Source organism: Thalassophryne amazonica, chromosome 5 (assembly GCF_902500255.1).
Source record: "Thalassophryne amazonica chromosome 5, fThaAma1.1, whole genome shotgun sequence".
In the NCBI taxonomy this organism is placed as follows: Eukaryota; Metazoa; Chordata; class Actinopteri; order Batrachoidiformes; family Batrachoididae; genus Thalassophryne; species Thalassophryne amazonica.
In genome coordinates, this window is record NC_047107.1 from 28,984,647 (window position 1) to 29,005,426 (window position 20,780).

The 20,780-nt window shown below is 40.9% G+C and overlaps 1 protein-coding gene across 2 annotated transcripts in view; it reads left to right on the top strand.

The window, feature by feature from the left end:
• LOC117510247 (probable E3 ubiquitin-protein ligase HECTD4) overlaps nt 1-18,700 on the top strand; it is a 128,600-nt gene extending 109,900 nt beyond the window's left edge. For both annotated transcript variants that reach the window (XM_034169886.1, XM_034169887.1), the window contains exons 68-76: nt 4,364-4,510; nt 4,611-4,730; nt 4,800-4,955; nt 5,045-5,148; nt 5,503-5,724; nt 9,071-9,237; nt 9,366-9,561; nt 16,000-16,222; nt 16,413-18,700. In XM_034169886.1, the coding sequence (XP_034025777.1) occupies nt 4,364-4,510; nt 4,611-4,730; nt 4,800-4,955; nt 5,045-5,148; nt 5,503-5,724; nt 9,071-9,237; nt 9,366-9,561; nt 16,000-16,222; nt 16,413-16,549 (1,472 nt within the window). In that variant the 3' untranslated portion in view covers nt 16,550-18,700. The remainder of the gene's footprint in view (nt 1-4,363; nt 4,511-4,610; nt 4,731-4,799; nt 4,956-5,044; nt 5,149-5,502; nt 5,725-9,070; nt 9,238-9,365; nt 9,562-15,999; nt 16,223-16,412) is intronic.
• The last annotated feature ends 2,080 nt before the right edge of the window (nt 18,701-20,780 follow it).

Genomic DNA, 20,780 nt, shown 5'->3' on the forward strand with positions numbered 1-20,780 from the left:
TTGTATGTCTATAATTCATTTCAAATATTCGGGACAAGTCTTTTGGTAAATTTACTCCCAAATATTTTATGCTAGTCGATTTCCAATTAAAATTGTATTTAGACAGGGGAGTCTGCTCCGGGGAAAAATTAAATTACATAACTTGTGTTTTATTTACATTGAGTGTATATCCTGAGTATGATCCATATGTCTCTAGCATCTTCATCAACACCGGTAAGCCCAAGGCAGGATCTGTGATTGTGATGAGGACATCATCTGCGTATAAACTCACTTTATACTCCTCTTCGCCAATTAGGATACCCTTCACTGCTGACTCCTGACGAATTGCCTGGGCTATAGGTTCAATGAACACGTTAAAAAGGTTTGGGCTGGCCGGACACCCTTGTCTACAGCCCCGCTCCAGTACTATAGGGTTGGAAAGACTACCATTGATTTTAATTCTGGCGGTAGGTGACGAGTAAAGGGCTTGGATACACTTTATGAATTCCTGGCAGAAACCAAATCTCTTCATTACTAAGTAAAGAAAATCCCAATATACAGAATCATATGCTTTTTCTGCATCTAAACTAAGAATAAATGCACTGAATTTCCCCTTATTGGTCTGTTCAATGATATGCAACGCTCTCCTAATATTGTCATGGGTTTGCCTATTTTTCAAAAAACCCGTTTGGTCCTCATCAATCAAAGAGGGCATTATAGTGTCCATTCTCCGTACTAGTATAGTTGTGTATAATTTATAGTCAAAGTTCAATACGCTTATTGGCTTATAGGATTTGCAGTCGGTTTTGTCCTTTCCCTCTTTTGGTATCATGGATATAAAGGCCTCCTTCCAAAAGGGAGGTACCATTCCGCCCTTGAGGACATAATTAAAACTAGTTTGTAATAGAGGTATAAGGCTTCCCCTCAAAGTTTTATACCATTCAGGAGGGAAACCATCAGTGCCTGGTGATTTGTTTGAATTAAGGGCTGATATAGCCTTATCTATTTCCTCACGGGTTATTAATGACATTAATCTATTATTTGCATCTGAACCAATTGATGGGAGGTCTAATGAGTTTAAAAAAAATCTGTTATTATACTTTCATCAACATACTTAGATCATCTGTATAAAGATCTATAGTAACTTTCAAAAGTGTTATGAATTTTTTTCTAGGTCAGTTACTAATTTATTATTTGTCGGGTCTCTAATTTTGTAAATAGTATTTTCAGCTTGCTGTTTTTGGATCCACCATGCTAAGAGTTTAGTTGCTTTGGGTCCTATTTCGTAGTACCTTTGTTTCATAAATCGAATATTTCTCTCTACCTCTTCACCCAAAATCCTATCTATTTCCTGTTTTATTTGTCTGATTTGATGTGTCACTGTAGTATCCTTATTAGTCAGATGTAAATGCTCTAAGATTCTTAGTCTATTTTGTAGCTGTAGCAATTCTTGTGCCTTTTTCCTCTTCATCATGGCTGCCTTGGCTATTATCTTTCCTCTAAGGACAGCGTTAGCCGCATCCTACACAATACTTGGATTTGTTTCCCCATTATTATTGTCCTCTAAGTATTGCTCCAGCTCAAATATCATATCTTTTATGAACCTGGGATCATTCAGCATACTAGTATTTAATCTCCACAGTGTGTTTCTCTGTCTCCCATCTAAATGTAGTGTTACATAAACTCCTGAGTGGTCAGAGATATCTCTTTGACCTATTCTACAATCCCTTATCCTATTTATATCCCTATTATACATGAAACAGTAATCTATCCTTGAATACACCCCATGTCGAGGGGAGTAAAAAGTAAATCCTGGTGCTGACTTGTGAAATGATCGCCACACATCAATCAGCCCCAAGTCCCGTAAGACTCTTTTCACATGCTTCTCAACAGTTGTGTTTCTTCGGCCAGTGTAATTTGTGTCCGTTTGAGGGTTTAACAGTAAGTTTCTGTGGTAATTAGATTAAACACCTTTTTAAAAAATTCTATTTTACTCCCTGGAGGCACGTAAATGTTTAATGTCACATCTTTTTGGTCTATTCTACCTTTCACCAAAACAAACCTACCCTCCTCGTCACTTATGTCAGCCACGAATTCAAACTTTATTTTATTTGAAATAAGAATAGCTACTCCCCTCTTTTTGCCACTTTTGTGAGATGAATAGTATGTATGTGTAAAGCCCATTTTCTTTAGTTTCTCATGTTCTATCTTAGAGAGATGTTTCCTGCCAATACACTATATCCACCTTTTCCCTTTTCATTTTAACAATTAACTTACTCCTCTTTACAGGATTGTTCAGCCCATTTACATTTAGTGACAGTATATTATAATATTTAAAGGTCATTATGTTAATTGATGGGATTCGAACTTATGAGTCATCCCAGACCTCACAGCATCATAACCTGAACTTGGAACCAAATAAAAACACACAACAATCACCAGAACTTCCACAAACAGGGAAAAAGCATTGTAGTAAGGGGACTGGCCACAAAGTGGGGCCCCTCATCAGTGTAGGTGAAAAATAAGAGTAAAAAGCAAACAAAAAAAACACCCTTAGCCTGATAAGATAAATTTGGTGTGCTATGATTATGTCCTTAGGCATCAGCCCCACCTATACTATGAAATGAGAAGGAAGATACCACTCCGTATCCAAAACTGAACAATTAGCCCAGTCAGAATTAAAGTGTGGAAACCGGTGACGTCATCATTTGCTTGTTTGGGCATTTCTCCGTTCCATCCAGAATCCCCTGAGTTTTTCCCTGACATGTTGTTGAAAGCCAACCTTGCGGGATTCTTCCTGCATCTCCCACGGCAGCAACTCCGCGAGGGTCTCTCCTGTGATCTTTTTGGTCCGGGCTCCCGTACTGATCTTGTCCACCGTTATTCCCCCCTTTCGCAGGTCCTCTGCAGCCTGAGTTGCGTTATTGTAGAGCACACTGCCTGATGAATAATGCACTCGCATCTTACTTAACGGTGTCTGGAAGCGAATTCCATTCCCTTTCAAGGCTTTCTTGAGGGGGATATACTCGCGTCTCTTTTTCTGCACTTCTGGAGCGTAGTCATGGTCAAAATAGACCTGCTTATTTTGCACCTTTACCCCTTTTTTTCCAAGCTGCATGTAGGATCTTTTCTTTGTCGGGGAGCCGAAGGAAGCGGACTATTATTGAGCGTGGGGGTGCGCTTGCTGATGGTTTCGTTCCTGATGCACGATAAGCACGTTCAATGCCGAGGGCTCGGTCCAGGCCGATGTCAGCGCCCAGCTCACTTTTAATAAGATTTTCAACAAAAGTAGCGATGGACGTGCCCTCTAGATCTTCAGGGACGCCGTACATCCTGATGTTTTTCCGCCTCGCACGCCCCTCCAAATCATCCACCTTGTCCTACAAAATCCGCTGATTCTCTAGTAGTTGTATGAGGGTGTTTTTGACTCCAATGTCCCAGAGCTCCGAATCCGCAATGGTGTCCTCCACCTGCTTTACTCGCTCGGTCACCTGGTCCACTTGGTCTGCAGTGTCTCGTAGTTTTTGATTTATTTCTTTTGTAAAATCGACCATCTGTTTCTTTATGTCCTCCCAAAATTCTGTGTGGAATTCCTTAAAGTCGTTTTTCAGTTCGGCTCAGAGAACGGCCATTTCAGTCGCAAAAACATCACCCACAGTGCCACGGAATACATCCAGGCCCTAGCCTCGTTCGCCATCTTGTCCCGCTGTTAGCGAGCCTTCCACGCCAGCCATGGCTTCGTTCTCCATTTTACCATCGGGAATGTTCTGTCGACCGTATCTTCCCTTCTTATTTTTATCCCCACTCATTCCTATCATAGAATTTAGTAGTTTGGCCTAAAATGCTGCTCTCGAGTCGGGGGAAATATGAGGCTAATGCCAGAGATCACTTTTATGCGGCCATACCGCGTTGCGCACCACCGGAAGTCCTGGAATAATACTTTTGAATAAAATGTAAATGTTTGCATTGCTCTTTCAACTTTCTAGCAAAAGTAATCCAGTATTCTGGTCTGAGAAATTATTTAATGAAGAATTCCTAGTTTTATGAAACAAAAATAAGTGTTGAACCACATTCAGTTCTGCGTCTGTCTGCAAATGTGATGTGATTGATGGCACACTTTTTCTTATGGTCAGTTTGACACCATGGCCATCGTTTGACTACCCAAAGTGCTGTGGTCATGTGGAATAGCATCATTAGGACATACTAGAATTTTATAGGGGACATTTATCGTGCAGGTGCAGTACTACAGGTAAGGTGTAGTCTGGGAAGTAGCGCTTGCTGATAAATTAGAACTCACCCTCACACTGTCAGAATGTTTTCCCTGTTGGTCTGAACTTCACTAATGACTCTGTGTATGTGTATTTCACTGTTTGTGTCCGTCTAGATGTGCCTGTGGAGAGCCTGCGTTTGCGCTTTGCTCTGCTGCAGTCCCTCAACAACACCCTGGAGAGTTTCTTCCTGCCATTAGTGGAGCTTAAATGGACACATACCTACCAGAACAGCATTGCAGCACTGTTGTGTGAGGCCAAAGGTAACCGAAGCCTCAAGATGGATTAGCGGGTCAATAGGACCGTGTTAACGGTGGTTATGGGCCATGATGTTGAGACTTTGTCTGTCGCTTCTGATTACAGGCCTGATCTTCTATGATACCAAGGTCACTGTAATGAACAGAGTACTGAACGCTACAGTACAACGGACAGCTGACCATGCTGCTCCAGAGATTACTCTGGACCCTTTAGAGATTGTAGGAGGTAGGCATTCACAAATTATTATTATTATTTCTTATAAATCATTTGTGATGACCTCTGATTGATCCTCAGGTGAGATCCGATCATCAGAGAACACTTATTTTTGCCAAGCGGCACGTCAGCTGTCCTGTGTTCCATCATCCCAGCTTTGTGTGAAACTGGCCAGTGGAGGAGATCCAACCTATGCTTTCAACATCCGCTTCACTGGGGAGGAAGTTCATGGCACAAGTTAGAAGTTCTCTTGAGTGTTCTTTTTGATTTCCAATTCTGTTTTTGTTGTTTGTCAGACCAAACTATAGCTTTGAATTTGTCTCCAGGTGGCTCCTTTAGACACTTTCTGTGGCAGGTGTGCAAGGAGTTACAGAGTTCAGCACTTTCCCTGTTACTGCCGTGCCCCAGTGCTGCAGCCAACCGTAACAAGGTAATAAATAAATAAAAAATCAACAATATGCTTTGGTCTACTTGTTGGTATTATAATTATTGTAATTGTTTTAATGTAGACATCAAGCTGTCAAAAAAAAAAAAAAAAATTGGCGCAACACAGAACCAAACCCTGACCTTTGATCTTTGCAATTCCAATTTTTCTCATGGCTAACATCCGTCCTGTAATTCAGTCACAACAAATAAGTTGCACTAAAATTTGAGGAAGACGTCCCATAAAGGTGTGTGTAAAAGAAGCATTTGATAAAATTCCATTTGTTTGTATATACAAACTATCAAGCAAAGCCTTTGTTAACTAATGATGTAAAATGAATCCTATTTTTGCTTTTCTCAGGGGAAGTACATCCTGACGCCTTGTCCTATCAGCTATGCAGAGGAACAGCTGCTGCACTTCTTTGGCCAGCTGCTTGGCATAGCCATCCGTGCAGATGTGCCACTTCCTTTGGATCTACTCAGCTCTTTTTGGAAAGTTTTTGTGGGCGAGTCACTTGACCCAGAGCATGACCTGCAGGAAGCTGACTTGCTCACATACAACTACGTCAAGAAGTTGGAGAATGTGAGGAACGAGAGTGAATATGTAATCTAATCATTTGATTTAATTCCTTAAACCCAGTGGAGCTCTGACATGTCATCATATCATCAGGACATAAATGATCATGTTCTAAAAGTCTGGGGCATAGTGCTGTTCGAATAATGATTCAACAATCTCAAAATTACTAAAGCTAGTCCAGTTATTTGGTGATCAGTGCTCCTGTGCTGTTTGTGCTACATGCAGCTGCAGCAGAGTCAGCTGGACTATATTACAGAAAAACTCCTTTTGGAAATGTGCTAATTAAATTTAATCAGCAGCGAGTCAACACTCACTACACAGAAAACTGGACTCATCAGTATTTTATCTTTTCCCAACTGGGTCTGAGGTGCAGTCCACTGATGACCTCTGCAAATTTGATCAGACCCTCACCAGCAGACCCACCACAGTTTAGAGTGCTGCCCCTAGTCAAACAAACTGGACTGTGGGCAAAAACAAACAATGCCACTGTAGAAACAAAAACTTTTATGTGATGTGAAAGCCCACTCTTTGAGCACTGCAGGGCCCTCTGTCTTGAACTCCTGTTTGTCTCCTATTCGTGGCACGCTTATTTTTTTTTTTAAACCTCCAACCTATTTGCAACATATGTTTGAGACAAATATGTCTGGGTGTGTTGTGCTCTTAAAACAAACAAAACAAATTAAGGGTGTGTCGCATACAGTGCCATCTTTGGTAGGTTCAAAGCTGTAGCACCATCTCCTGGTGTTTGTGTGAAATACCAACAAGTCGCAATGGAGTTGGGGTTGAAATAGCACAATGATTTGTCTGGAAAAACAACAAAATTTGAGAAGATCTCTAGTCCGGTGCCTGCATTATACTTAGGTGGGTGAGGGGGCAGTGCAAATCTTGTGGTGGCACACTAAAAAGAGTATACGGCAGAAAATAATTTCAGGGGATGCAATTTAACACAAAGTATGCACCATATTACAGTGTATAATGAATATCAAATTATGGTGCATGAGATTCCAAATTTGCATGCATCATCACTAATACACCAACGCTGTGGGTTGTTTAAGCATAAATATTTTTGGCTTACCGCTATTCATGTCCAACACAGCATGTGTTAAAAACAAAAAAATATATGCCACCCTCAAAGGGCAGACAGCAGATTTTCTTTTCTCGTGCTTTCTTTGCGAAATGTTTTATGGTGACTGAAGTGCCACTCTTATCATCAAACCCTCCCCCCTAAAAAAGTGTCTTTTCTGCAGTGCAGGACAGTCTGCAGTGCCCAGATACAGTCTGGCATCATACCCAGGATGTAACTATCAAGCTAAAGTGACGAGTGGCTCTATTTGATGTGAGGTCTATTTGGAGGATCCTTGGTTACTGTTGTAATTACTTTTTGTCAGACAAATGGTTGTGGAGGCATTGCACAGATGTGTCTCACCACTCACATTGTGAGGGAGCATCAGATACAATATTTTGGCCATGCAGCACGCATCACTGGGCGTCATCCAGTGTGCAGGTGCCTCAGCGTTAAGGACCCCAGCATCTGTAAGGGTCAGGTAGAGGACGCACACATATCACCTGACTGTGGCACATACAACCCCTGGCAAAAATTCTGGAATCACCGGCCTTGGAGGATGTTCATTCAGTTGTTTAATTTTGTAGAAAAAAGCAGATCACAGACATGACACAAAACTAAAGTAATTTCAAATGGCAACTTTCTGGCTTTAAGAAACACTATAAGAAATCAAGAAAAAATTAAATGTAAATTTTCATCCCCAAAACTAACACCTGCATCAAATCACATCTGCTTGTTAGTCTGCATCTAAAAAGGAGTGATCACACCTTGGAGAGCTGTTGCACCAAGTGGACTGACATGAATCATGGCTCCAACACGAGAGATGTCAATTGAAACAAAGGAGAGGATTATCAAACTCTTAAAAGAGGGTAAATCATCACGCAATGTTGCAAAAGATGTTGGTTGTTCAGTCAGCTGTGTCTAAACTCTGGACCAAATACAAACAACATGGGAAGGTTGTTAAAGGCAAACATACTGGTAGACCAAGGAAGGACATCAAAGCGTCAAGACAGAAAACTTAAAGCAATATGTCTCAAAAATCGAAAATGCACAACAAAACAAATGAGGAACGAATGGGAGGAAACGAGTCAACGTCTGTGACCGAACTGTAAGAAACCGCCTAAAGGAAATGGGATTTACATACAGAAAAGCTAAACGAAAGCCATCATTAACACCTAAACAGAAAAAAACAAGGTTACAATGGGCTAAAGAAAAGCAATCGTGGACTGTGGATGACTGGATGAAAGTCATATTCAGTGATGAATCTCGAATCTGCATTGGGCAAGGTGATGATGCTGGAACTTTTGTTTGGTGCCGTTCCAATGAGATTTATAAAGATGACTGCCTGAAGAGAACATGTAAATTTCCACAGTCATTGATGATATGGGGCTGCATGTCAGGTAAAGGCACTGGGGAGATGGCTGTCATTACATCATCAATAAATGCACAAGTTTACGTTGATATTTTGGACACTTTTCTGATGTTTGAGGATGATGAAATCATTTTTCAAGAAGATAATGCATCTTGCCATAGAGCAAAAACTGTGAAAACATTCCTTGCAAAAAGACACATGGGGTCAATTTCATGACATAGGGTCAATGTCAACGAGCAGATGTCATTTGATGCAGGTGTTAGTTTTGGGGATGGAAATTTACAGGGTGATTCCATAATTTATTCCTCAGAATTGAGTGAGTCCATATTTTTTTCCTCTGCTTGGTCTAAAAAAGTAACCGTTACTGACTGCCACAATCTTTTTTTCTTGATTTCTTATAGTGTTTCTTAAAGCCAGAAAGTTGCCATTTGAAATGACTTTAGTTTTGTGTCATGTCTGTGGTCTGCTTTTTTTCTACAAAATTAAGCAGAATGAACATCCTCCGAGGCCGGTGATTCCATAATTTTTGCCAGGTGTTGTAGATGGCTACTTTCAGGAGGTGTGGATGAACCAGGTGTCTTACTGGGTGGTTGCCATCCAGAACTCACGGTGTGTCCATAGTGTTACACTGATCATCAGTTTGTTTGTTTGTTTGTTTTTTTTATAGGATTGAACAGAAATTGTTATAAATTCCAAGATTCTAGATGGTTAAAAATTCAAAATTGCTATAACTTTAGTTGTATTTATACTCCATGGAATAAAATGAGTTATGGCCATTGCGCCCTCTTGTCACCACTAGGAGGCACCCTTGTACAGCCCTCTAATTGGCCCCATTGCTTCCTCTTCAGTTGTTTTATTTCAGTATCTGGTAGTACCATGTATCTGTTGACCCTGATGTAGCCTCTGTGACCGTTCAGGTGACTGATGAGGCTGAGTTGGAGACGCTGTGTGCTGAGATGTCCTCCCAGCATCATTCAGGAGAAAGCCCCGACTCCCCCAGTCGGCCCTGCTGCACCTTCACCTACATGACTATGACTGGTGATGAGGTGGAGCTTTGTCAGGGAGGTCGAAACCTCACTGTTAGGTACAGAGGACCTGCTTGATTGGTCATGTTTGTTGTTTTGTAACCTTATGCGAACTTGTAGAATCTGTACCTGCCCATTCAGAGAACATGCAGTGTGGTTTTTCACTTCTGACGGCTTGTGTTTTCAGCTGGGAGAATAAGGATGTGTATGCACGGGCAGTGCGGAGTCTTCGCCTCAGGGAGCTGCAGAACTTGGAGTGTATGACAGCCGTGCGCGCCGGCCTCGGCTCCATCATCCCCCTGCAGCTGCTCACCATGCTCAGTCCGGTGGAGGTGGAGCTGCGCACCTGTGGCTTGCCGTATATCAACCTGGAGTTCCTCAAGGTAATACATACAGTACACGTGTATCCGAGTGTCTACTGGAAGGCGTCATGACATTAAAAGGTGGATAGAAAGATTAATCGCTCCCATGCAAACTTACTTGGTGCTTATTTGTAATCTACATGTTTGTTGGCTGTGTTCATGGCTTGTTTGCAATTTTACACACTGATTTCTTGGAGACAGTAAACTAAACCGCCAGTTAGCCTGTCACTTTACACCGCTTAATGGACAAAAACACATGAAAGCTGCTGTCTTGTGTACATCATTAACTGGATTTGGGTTTAATCCCCTTCATAGTGAGTTCATGTTCATTATTTGCCAGGTTTATAGCCTCGACAACAAACTAGTCTGGATTGTAAGCACAGATGCTGTGTAAAAAAGGTCAGAGCCAAGTGTATTCTCAGGAGGCTCAGATCTTTCAGCGTCTGCAGAAATATGGTGCCCCAGCACACTATGCTATGGCTGAAGGTGCTCTGACAGGATGTCAGTGTGGTATGCAGAGGGTGAGAGGTGTTGTCCAGGATGCTGAGCAGCTTCCTCAGCATCTTCCTCTCCGACACCTCCATCACAGACTCCAGCTCCACCCCCAGGACAGAGCCAGCTCTCCTGATGAGCTTGTTTTGTTTTTTTAAACTTCACACGTTTATTGAACTTTTGCATTTCTGAACAACACAAGAACAAACATCAAAATGAGAAAATATACAGTGGCGGGCACAGTTCCGATAATCCGATTATCGAAGATAAAGTTTTCATTATCGTATTATCTTTTCAGATAACTTTGAAAACTGTTATCGGACTAATTATCTTTCAATACATTTTTGTCCGATAACTTTTAGACCATTAACGTGGTAAACAAAAGTGAACCAATGTGTAGTTCTACCCTCTGCAGATAGAGGAGAGCTGCTTCTATAAGAAACCACTCTATCCTCTGCAGGCAAAGGAGAACTGGTCAGCAAAAGAAAAAAGAAAAAAACCTTCTTTTTTTTTTTTTTTTAATCCCATACTGATATGTGGCCATTATCACCCAAGTCATCCAGAGGCATACATTTTTAACTTATGGTTCAAATTTTAACCAAACTTATTTCGGACAAGTTATTTAAATTAACGTCACTTCTGCAGTTTTATAAAGTGAAAATATCAGATATATGTTTTAGTTTTAAAGTAATGCACTAATTTTTAAGGATTTAGTGTGGGGCATGCTGTCTCCAGGTGCATCATGGGTCGGGTAATCTCAGTACGTTCACGACAGGAGAAATGCATTTCAGACACTCTGATCAGGACAACAGCATTAAACTCTAGTGCCTAAAACTCAAGTGATTATATTCTCTGGTTTTATAGACGTTATTGTGTTTGTTTGCGTTTATTAAATTCCACGCATCTTAAATGTAGAAAGTAGCAACACAGATTATCTGGAATTTTGTGTTTGCAAGTTCTCAAAGTCTCTACTACCATCTATTGGCCAGTAGTGTTCATGGCAGTATTCAAACTGAAGCTGGGCTGATATTTAAAAACCACACGTCAGATTCGTGTTTCCAGAAGTAAAACGTAAACAGACGGTTTTTTTTTTTTCAAACTTACAAAAACTACACTTTAACCGCTGCACATGAATAAAACTCTCATGAATATATTCTCTGGGTTTCTAGACGTTGGTATTGCATTTGTTTTATGTAAACGTGAGAATCACAGGCTGTCTCTCCGTTATTTTCAGTGGGAGCTGCTGTGAGCTACGCTCGCTTCCTGATCATGTCGTTCTGGGGGAAAGTGAAGTTTGCTCTTTAACGTCTTGATTATTGTTCTTTACAACACTGTTTGTCCTCTTTGTTCCGGACTAATATATATAATATGTCTGAAATTCGGTTTGTGTTTATTAAATTCCACGCAGATTAAACGTAGCAGACACGGAATAATTGTTATAATTGTTTTAGCAGGTTTTCAGGGTATCATGCATGCAGTTTCTTATTAACGTGATGAAAAGCATAAAAAAATACATATACACAAATACATTTTTGCAGTATAATATTAATTTACAATTGTCATCATGTGGATTCTCTATATGTTGTTTGACTGCAGCGGCTCTCTGGTGCGCAAGGGATTATGGGATACGTGTAATTTATTTTGACACCGGTTGTATCAGACGGTTATCTAATTACAACTTGGCTTTTTTTTTTTTATGGCTTTTTTTACAAATAAAAAATGGCATATTTTACAAAAGCACATTTATCTGTAAACACCAGCACACAACACACCTCACATTAACATGTTGGTTTACATAGAATGAATCATCCAATCAGTGTGAGCAGTGGCACATTTTACCCAGAATGCCATCTGTCTGTGTTTGTTACAAAACTTAGAATTAGTGCATTATTCAACATTAAAAGATATATGTTATATCTTAACTTTACACAAATGACACTAATGGGCTTATTCTATCAGTATTCATTTTATTTATACACCAAACCATAACTCAGCACTGCTTTATTTTCCAAGACCTCGGCCTGATGCCAGTGCTGTGATTGGGTAGAGAGCTGAGCTTTGCGGCTCCTCTCAGTTGCTTCTGTGTTGGAAGCCATGTAGTAAACAGAAGCTTCCAGCAGGGGGCAGAACGCTCAAATTCAGAAGTGCTGACTCATTGTTTGGGTCTGTTGTTGCTTTTGATGCTTCCAAAAGCGAACGTGGTGTTAAAACTCAAAATCAGCTTGTTAGTAGTTGTAAGTGTACCGGAGATAATATTGGAATTTATCGGTTATCTGTAACTTCCGTATCTGTTATCAAAGTTAATTTTTTTTGGTTATCTGTGCCCACCACTGTGTGTGTGTGTGTGTGTGTGTGTGTGTGTGTGTGTGTGTGTGTGTGTGTGTGTGTGTGTGTGTGTGTACACTCAACAAAAATATAAACGCAACACTTTTGGTTTTGCTCCCATTTTGTATGAGATGAACTCAAAGATCTAAAACTTTTTCCACATAGACAATATCACCATTTCCCTCAAATATTGTTCACAAACCAGTCTAAATCTGTGATAGTGAGCACTTCTCCTTTGCTGAGATAATCCATCCCACCTCACAGGTGTGCCATATCAAGATGCTGATTAGACACCATGATTAGTGCACAGGTGTGCCTTAGACTGACCACAATAAAAGGCCACTCTGAAAGGTGCAGTTTTATCACACAGCACAATGCCACAGATGTCGCAAGATTTGAGGGAGCGTGCAGTTGGCATGCTGACAGCAGGAATGTCAACCAGAGCTGTTGCTCATGTATTGAATGTTCATTTCTCTACCATAAGCCGTCTCCAAAGGCGTTTCAGAGAATTTGGCAGTACATCCAACCAGCCTCACAACCTCAGACCACGTGTGTATGTGTGTGTGTGTGTGTGTGTGTATGTATATACGAGGTCTATTAGAAAAGTATCCGACCTTATTTTTTTCAAAAACCATATGGATTTGAATCACGTGTGATTACATCAGACATGCTTGAACCCTCGTGGGCATGTGAGTTTTTTCACGCCTGTCGGTTACGTCATTCGCCTGTGGGCAGTCTTTGAGTGAGGAGTGGCCCACCCTCTCGTCGTTTTTTCATTGTTTAGGAATGGCTCAGAGACTGCTGCTTTGTTTGATCAAAATTTTTTCAAAACTGTAAGGCACAACTGAGTGGACACCATTCGATAAATTCAGCTGGTTTTCGGTAAAGATTTTAACGGCTGATGAGAGATTTTGGTCTGGTAGTGTCGCCGTAACGATGGCCCACAGCACCTGACGGCAATCTGCGCATCGAGGTAGCAGCGTCTCACCATTTCAAGTTGAAAACTTCCACATTTCAGGCTCTGTTGATCCAGGAAGTCGTCAGAGAACAGAGAACTTTCAGAAGAAGTCGGCATGAGGAGTTACATTTTGTAATGAAAGAACGTGCGGGCAGAGTCGCATGTCGGGCCGGACCCGACCGCGGGGGTCACGACAGGAAAAACACCTCAGTTGGAAACCTTAACGGGCAAGTTGGTACATGCCCAAGCTGTTAAACAATTTCTCAGTTACTCACTTGTTGAAAGCCATCAGAAGCCGCCTGAATTTTACAAATGGTTTTCAACACGGAGGTGTTTTTCCTGTCGCGGCGCACACAGATTCGCCAAGTCGTCACGGAAACGACTCGCACAATTTCTCAGTTACTCACTTGTTGAAAGCCATCAGAAGCCGCCTGAATTTTACAAATGGTTTTCAACACGGAGGTGTTTTTCCTGTCGCGGCGCACACAGATTCGCCAAGTCGTCACGGAAACGACTCGGCGAATTTGCGCGCACATCTTTCATTAAAAAATGTCCTTAAACAGTGGAATGTCCGTATAAAGTCCTCATGCCGGCCTCTTCTGAATCTTCTCTGTTCTCTCACGACGTCCTGGGTGAATTAAGCCTTAAATTAGGATGTTTTCAGGCCGACGACGGGCCTGGAAGCGCTGCAGGACGTCCCGCTCCGTGGGAAGTCCTTACAGCGACAGAAACACCCTATAATCTCTCATCAGCCGTTAAACTTTTCACCGAAAACCAGTTTAATTTCTCGAATAGCGTCCACTCGGATATTCCTCACAGGTCCAGAAAAAATTTTGAGAAAGCAACGCGCGCCGTCTCGAGCAGCATGTGAAACAAAGGAATTCAGCCGAGAGGGCGGGACCACATCTCACTCAAGGCCTGCCCACAGGGAAATGACGTCACCGACACGCGTGAAAAAACTCACGCATGCGCACAAGGGTTCAAGCATGATTAGTGTAATCGCACGTCATTCAAATCCATATAGTTAAAAAAAAATAATAAAAGGGTCGGTTTATTATCTAATGGACCACGTATATGTGTGTGTGTACACGAGGTCTGTTAGAAAGTATCCAAACTTATTTTTTTAAAAAACCATATGGATTTGAATCACGTGTGATTGCGTCAGACAAGCTTGAACCCTCGTGCGCATGCGTGAGTTTTTTCATGCCTGTCGGTTGCGTCATTCACCTGTGAGCAGGCTTTGAGTGAGGTGTGGTCCACCCCTCTCGTCTATTTTTGTATTGCGAATAAATGTCTGAACGATTTGGAGCTTTGCTGTATCAATTTTTTTCCAGAAACTGTGAGAGACCTCCAGGTGGACACCGTTCGAAAAATTAATATGGCTTTCAGGGACGATATTATGGGGATTAAACTGATTACGGGGTGTTACTGTCGCTTTAAGGACGGCCCACAACTGCTGAGAGCGCGGCGCGCTCCCAGCCCCCATCGACAGGCTGACACCCCGCTGGAACAACCAGATCATTTCCAACATGAAAGCTTTGTTGATCCGGGACCTCGTCTGACTTTCACAAAAAGGCAGAAGATGTGGACATCAGCACTTTTTCGGCACATTCCACCGTTACAGGAGTTTTTTTCATGGAAAGAAAAGCGGAGGGACGCGCTACGGCTCCGTTCACTACGCGGGACAAAACCACCTCGGTGTTGGTCTCTCAGGACAGCTTTCAGGTGGATTTCAAACGGATTCCGGTTGCTTTCCAGTCGTGTGAATATCCACTCAGCGCAAAGTAACGCCGTGATGAAGCCTCACGGGACATGTTCTGGCATGTCCAGCTCATGCACAATCACAATCGGATATTCACACGACTGGAAAGCAACCGGAATCCGTCTGAAATCCACCTGAAAGTTGTCCCTCCGCTTTTCTTTCCATGAAAAAAACTCCTGTAACGGTGGAATATGCCGAAAAAGTGCTGATGTCCACGTCTTTTCACAAGGTGTATGTAAAATTGGGGATTTGCACAAGGAAGGTGTGTCTAATGTCTTTTGAACAGCTGATAAACAAATACAACTTGCCCAAGAAACATTTTTTTAAGTATCTCCAGGTCAGAAGTTTTGTTACTAATTTATTGAAGTCAACTGTGGAACCCTCACTGTCCACCATAGAGAACATGGCTGTTAACCGTCATCAAAGTAAAGGCCTGCTTTCCAAATTTTACAATATTTTACTTACAGCCACAAAAGAAAGTAGTCATGTTTACAAGCCTGCAGATCTGATATGTAAACAGACATTTTGATTGAGGAGTTGAATAACTCCTGTTTAGCACAAAAACAATCAATACAAGCTTCAGACTGCTGCAGTACAAGTGGTTGTTCAGAACTTATATCACACCAGTAAAACTCCATCATTTCAACCCCAGTATTCCTGATGACTGTATAAAATGTAAAGAAAAGGGGACACTTTATCATTGTATGTGGCAGTGTGAAAATCAGACTGTAATTCTTCAGAATTCAGGATACATACATAACGAACAGATTTATTAAATTATTCAAAGTTGTACTGATTCTAAAAAAAAAAAGAAGTTTGCTGGCAAAAAAAATTCCTTTGGGATAAATAAAGTTCATCTTATCTTGTTGTCATATGTTAGTGTTAAATTCACCTGTGTGTGTTAATTCTTCCATGGCTGCAGGCTCACACGATGTATCAGGTGGGTCTTATGGAGACAGACCAACACATCGAGTTCTTCTGGACTGCCCTGGAGATGTTTACTCAAGAGGAGCTGTGCAAGTTCATAAAGTTTGCCTGCAATCAAGAACGTATCCCGTTCACTTGCCCCTGCAAGGACGGGGGACCTGACACTGCCCACGTCCCCCCTTACCCCATGAAGATCGCCCCTCCTGACGGAGCAGCAGGTAACGACTCTTGAGCTTTAGATTCCAAGTTCTTCCTCACACACTACACGTGCAGAATTTTCTCACTTACAGTCTTTAGCACTTTTACTGCAGTGACTCATTAGCCTCATGCATTTTAATGAAAAGCTATGGTTCCTAGGCGAGGACCCGGTGATTGAATTGAACTTCTTCTTGTTCATCTTCTCTGCAGGTCAGCCAGACTTGCGCTACATTCGTGTGGAGACGTGTATGTTCATGGTGAAGCTGCCTCAGTACACATCTTTGGATGTGATGCTGGAGAAACTGCGTTACGCTATCCATTACCGTGAGGACCCACTCAGCGGCTAAGATCCTCGAACCCCGTCAGTCCTGGACCAGTCTCTGATCGAGTTTCCTCTGCTGCATCAAGAAAACTGCAGCATTTTTTTTTCTTTGTCTTTTACTGCTTTGAATGTTTATTTGTGCTGCTTCTTCTTCTTTTTTGATTGCAGTACACAAAAATTTGACATTTCATGCTTATATCTGCAAGTTTTTTTGTTGTTAAGGAATTCAGGGAAGTTTATCTAAACTAGCACTGACACAGCTGACAAGTGTCTGTTCTGTTTGCACTGATTTCTGACGAAGGCATCGACGTGAAGCGGCTGAGACAGTTTTTCTTGACCTCTTTTCTTCTTCTTTTTCAGAGGGTTCACTTCTTGCCATCTCTCAGTTGAGAGTTTCAAGGTTCAGTCACATTATCTGAATTTAGCAGCTTAAACAGGATGACATCAGATCTGCACTTTACCATGCCTCCTTTCTGCTGAAACTGCTTGGGACTGCGTTCCCATTACCTGAACAAACGGTGTGTTCCCAAAAACTGAGTGTGGAATTATTTGTTCACTATTTGCACATTAAACCAGCTTTTGTTTTTTTGTTTTTTTTACTTTATATTTTCATTGTGAAGTTTCCATCGTATGCTGTTTCTCTGCTGATTTGTATTTGCCACTTTGCATTTTCAGCCCTGGAGCCGTGGCTCCTGCAAACAACTCTTCTCTTTCCTCCCGACATGTGACAGTATGATTCTGAGAGTCCTTATGCAGCAGGTTTCTGAAGGTGAAAACTAAAGCAGCAGGGGAACGCTTTATTTTTGTGGCCGAGCACCAGGGGTTTTCGTGGTGGAAGCGGTCTGATCGGTAAAATACAAATGGCTTGACAGCAAACATAGTTTTTGGACTTTGTGTTGCTTTGCAGATTGACGCTTTAATGCTAAAGCCAAATGCCTCCTGTCTCCACCTTGGAGGAGGTGACTTTGGGAAATGTGCGTTTTTGGTGTAGTAGTTTGTGTCCAGACCCGAGTTGATGTGAAATCAGTTGACTCTTCTGATTCACAGACTGATCGGGTTTCAATATGATACGAAAGGACTTCAGTACGACTACTATTGGAGAAAAGCAACATGTGACGCGGCCTGTTCACTAGGTCAAGCTGCGAGCGAGTGCCTGCTTAAAAACTAATGCCTATATCAACATTTTATCCAAGTCTCTGATTAGACGGTATTTAATTCATTCAAGGCATCATATTAATCTTACATTTAATCAAGTTGATTTTTCATGACCTGAGTCTGTGTACTTGAGCTCCATGTTTTCGGTTGTTCAATCCTGTGTTGCATTCTGATTTGGGAAGGTGACGGCGTTCTCATGGCCGCTCTTCTCCACATTGTGCTACAGATCTCCCCTCTACTCCCCAACATCCAAACTCCAGGCCAACACCCAGGGAGGGCCAGCGGATTATCTCGACCTCTGCCTTTTCACGTTTTCTTGAATGAACGAGGAACAGGATTCTGATGTTTTGTTTGTTCATTTTCCTTATAACCAAATGTTTATCTATGTACAAATGAAAAAAAAAAAGTGTAAATAGGTTTGTTTGTTTGACAGTTTTAATTGCTGATTTATTTTGATTTTGTTTTTGCTGTGCACTATTCTGTAAGAAAAGATGCTGATATGAGGCAGACTAGGTGATGTTTGAATATTCAGTTTGTGTTCATATTTTTATGAACTTTGGACAAACCTTTTTGTTTTTTGTTTTTATCCACACAGATTCAGTTCTTTCTGCTCGTGGTGAACCATTCTGTTAAGAGTAAAATTCGGATTTTACTGGGACAGAAGTGAAACAGCAGAGATGAAATTTGACACGCATTCGATTGTTGAATCTCTTGTTTTGGTTTTGTTTCTGTTCGTTTGAAGGTAAACCGCTGCTAATAGGGACATTCTGTACTTTGTCCTTTAGGGAAATGGCCGCGAAAAAGGACAAGTCCATACAAAGAGGTGTTGCTATAAATTGTGTGCTGTACATTTACTTGATATTTATTACAATTATTTATGGTTGCATTAACTTTTACTGTCTTACCTCTGCACATCAGAAAATTAACATATCTAAAATGGATTATACAGATGTAAAGATTCAGATGGCATTTGAGATTTGTGTCACAATAAAGACGAATTTTCCGTCATGTACAAATTTAATGTGCCTTTTTTACATTGAACTGCATTTCATTTTTTGTGAAAGGTACTTCTCATGTACTTTGTGTGCTCAGATCATCCTTGGAGGTTTATGAAATTAAGCTCTTGCAAAGGGCACCAACATAAGAATTGTAAATATTATTGAACGTAAGACTGCCTGTTGAAAGACCTTTGAAGAACATTACAGTGGTCATCAACAAAATATGAGATCGGGAATGATCAAAAAATGTTCCTTTCTCTTCAGTGTTTTTTTGTTTTGGTTCCCCCCTCCTGTCGGCTCTGGGAGCATGTGTTACTGTGCGTCACCGCATTCAGCACACTACAGAACAACACTGGTCGGGGGCCAAGCAGGATTTCAGTACCACTTAAGGGTACAAAACAACACAGTCCAGCTTCAATGTAGCATGACCTCCATAAGAAGGTATGATGGCCATCCCAGGATGGTAGGGATCAATGAAAAATTACACAAAGATCAAAATAAAAAAAAATGTTCCAATCATATTGAATTATACCACATTATTTGTCTGCTCCTAAAGATTCCGAAAAGGTTAATTTGGACTATGTATGACAATGTTTTGGGGTAAAAACAAAAATGGTGACAAAGGTTCATTTCTGTTTGTGTAGGGTCAATCATTGCTCCAATTTTGGTAAAAAGTGATGAAAATTATCAGTTGAGCTTATAGGAATAGTTCGCTTAGTTATGTTATGGGGTAACATAGAATTAAATGGACAATGATTTTTTTTTTCTTTTTTTTTTAAATCGGCTACACAATTACACAGTATGTAATTACACAATTTTCACACTATTACAGCTACACAATATGTATTCATACTGGTTTTGTATTTTACTTGCGTTCGTGTATGTTAATTTATAAATATTAAATATATGGAAGTTTTTAATTTATTCAAAAAGATTCTCTGCACATTACATGATCCCATTACTGTGTATAGGTTTAAATATTAAAAGGGTGTAAAGTATGACTGAATGTAATTACAAGGAGGTTGTTGTGACATATTTAAACTAAACGGAACTGCATCCAGCTCACCGGCTGTGGCAAAAATTAAACAAATGAAGTCCAACACACATCATAGAGCCAACACAAAGAAAAAACTAATGCCAGCTAGAGTTTTATTACACCCAGAGTGCTGATTTGCAGCTTTGTGGTTTTTATTGGTAACATGCGTGTGGGAAAAAATATCCCCAGAAGCTTTGATTATTTTCTATAACAAAGTACCACAACTGAGTTTTTTGATCTTGCTCACAATCCTATTTTCTTTGTAACAATATAAGTATTACTGAAAAAGACTGATGCTCCACGTTATTGAATTTCTCAATAATAAATGTGATTTAACGCAGGAACATGTGACTGGACATATCTCACTTGGGAAAAAATGGCTGAACAGAGAACATGAAACAAATCTGACAACTCTCAACTAAATATTTTAACAATTTCCTGGCTGTAAATAAGCTTCTAAAAAAATTTTGGAGGTCATTTGTTTCTTCCTTAAATAGTCCCCTGTAATGCAAGCTTCACAATATTTTAGTTATGTCAATTACATTTAATTACTCTGACCCACAGTAGAATAGGTCAAAGGTCATAACTGCATTTGACCTGGAAGCATCAGACTGGTGTGTGCGTGAGGTTTGGCCACCGGCAAAGTGGGGTAATTGCACATCTGCTAGTGAAGAGCTGCACATAAATGAATACATGAGCTATTAGAGTGCCTGCAACTACTGAGGGCCACAGTCTTCAGTTTATCTGTTTTATGTCACAAAAGCAAGGCTGCATGTGGCCGCCTTTAACGTCTTCATACCGGAATCTAACAATATATCGTAATGCTAAAATACCCTCGGCCTTATCAGCATAAAAATAGGAATCAATGTGACCTTTTGACCTCTTAAAATAGGTCGAAGTTAGCCATCTTTGAACTTGTCCAAGCTCTGTGTCCCAAGAATGTTCCCTGTGAATTTGAAGACCCTGGCAGTAATAGGACTGGACTTAGGCTGCCGTCCGTGTGTGTGTGTGTTAGTTTGTTGGTCCTTTCTGGGTCTTTATGGATTTGTATTTAGTCGTCTGTGTTG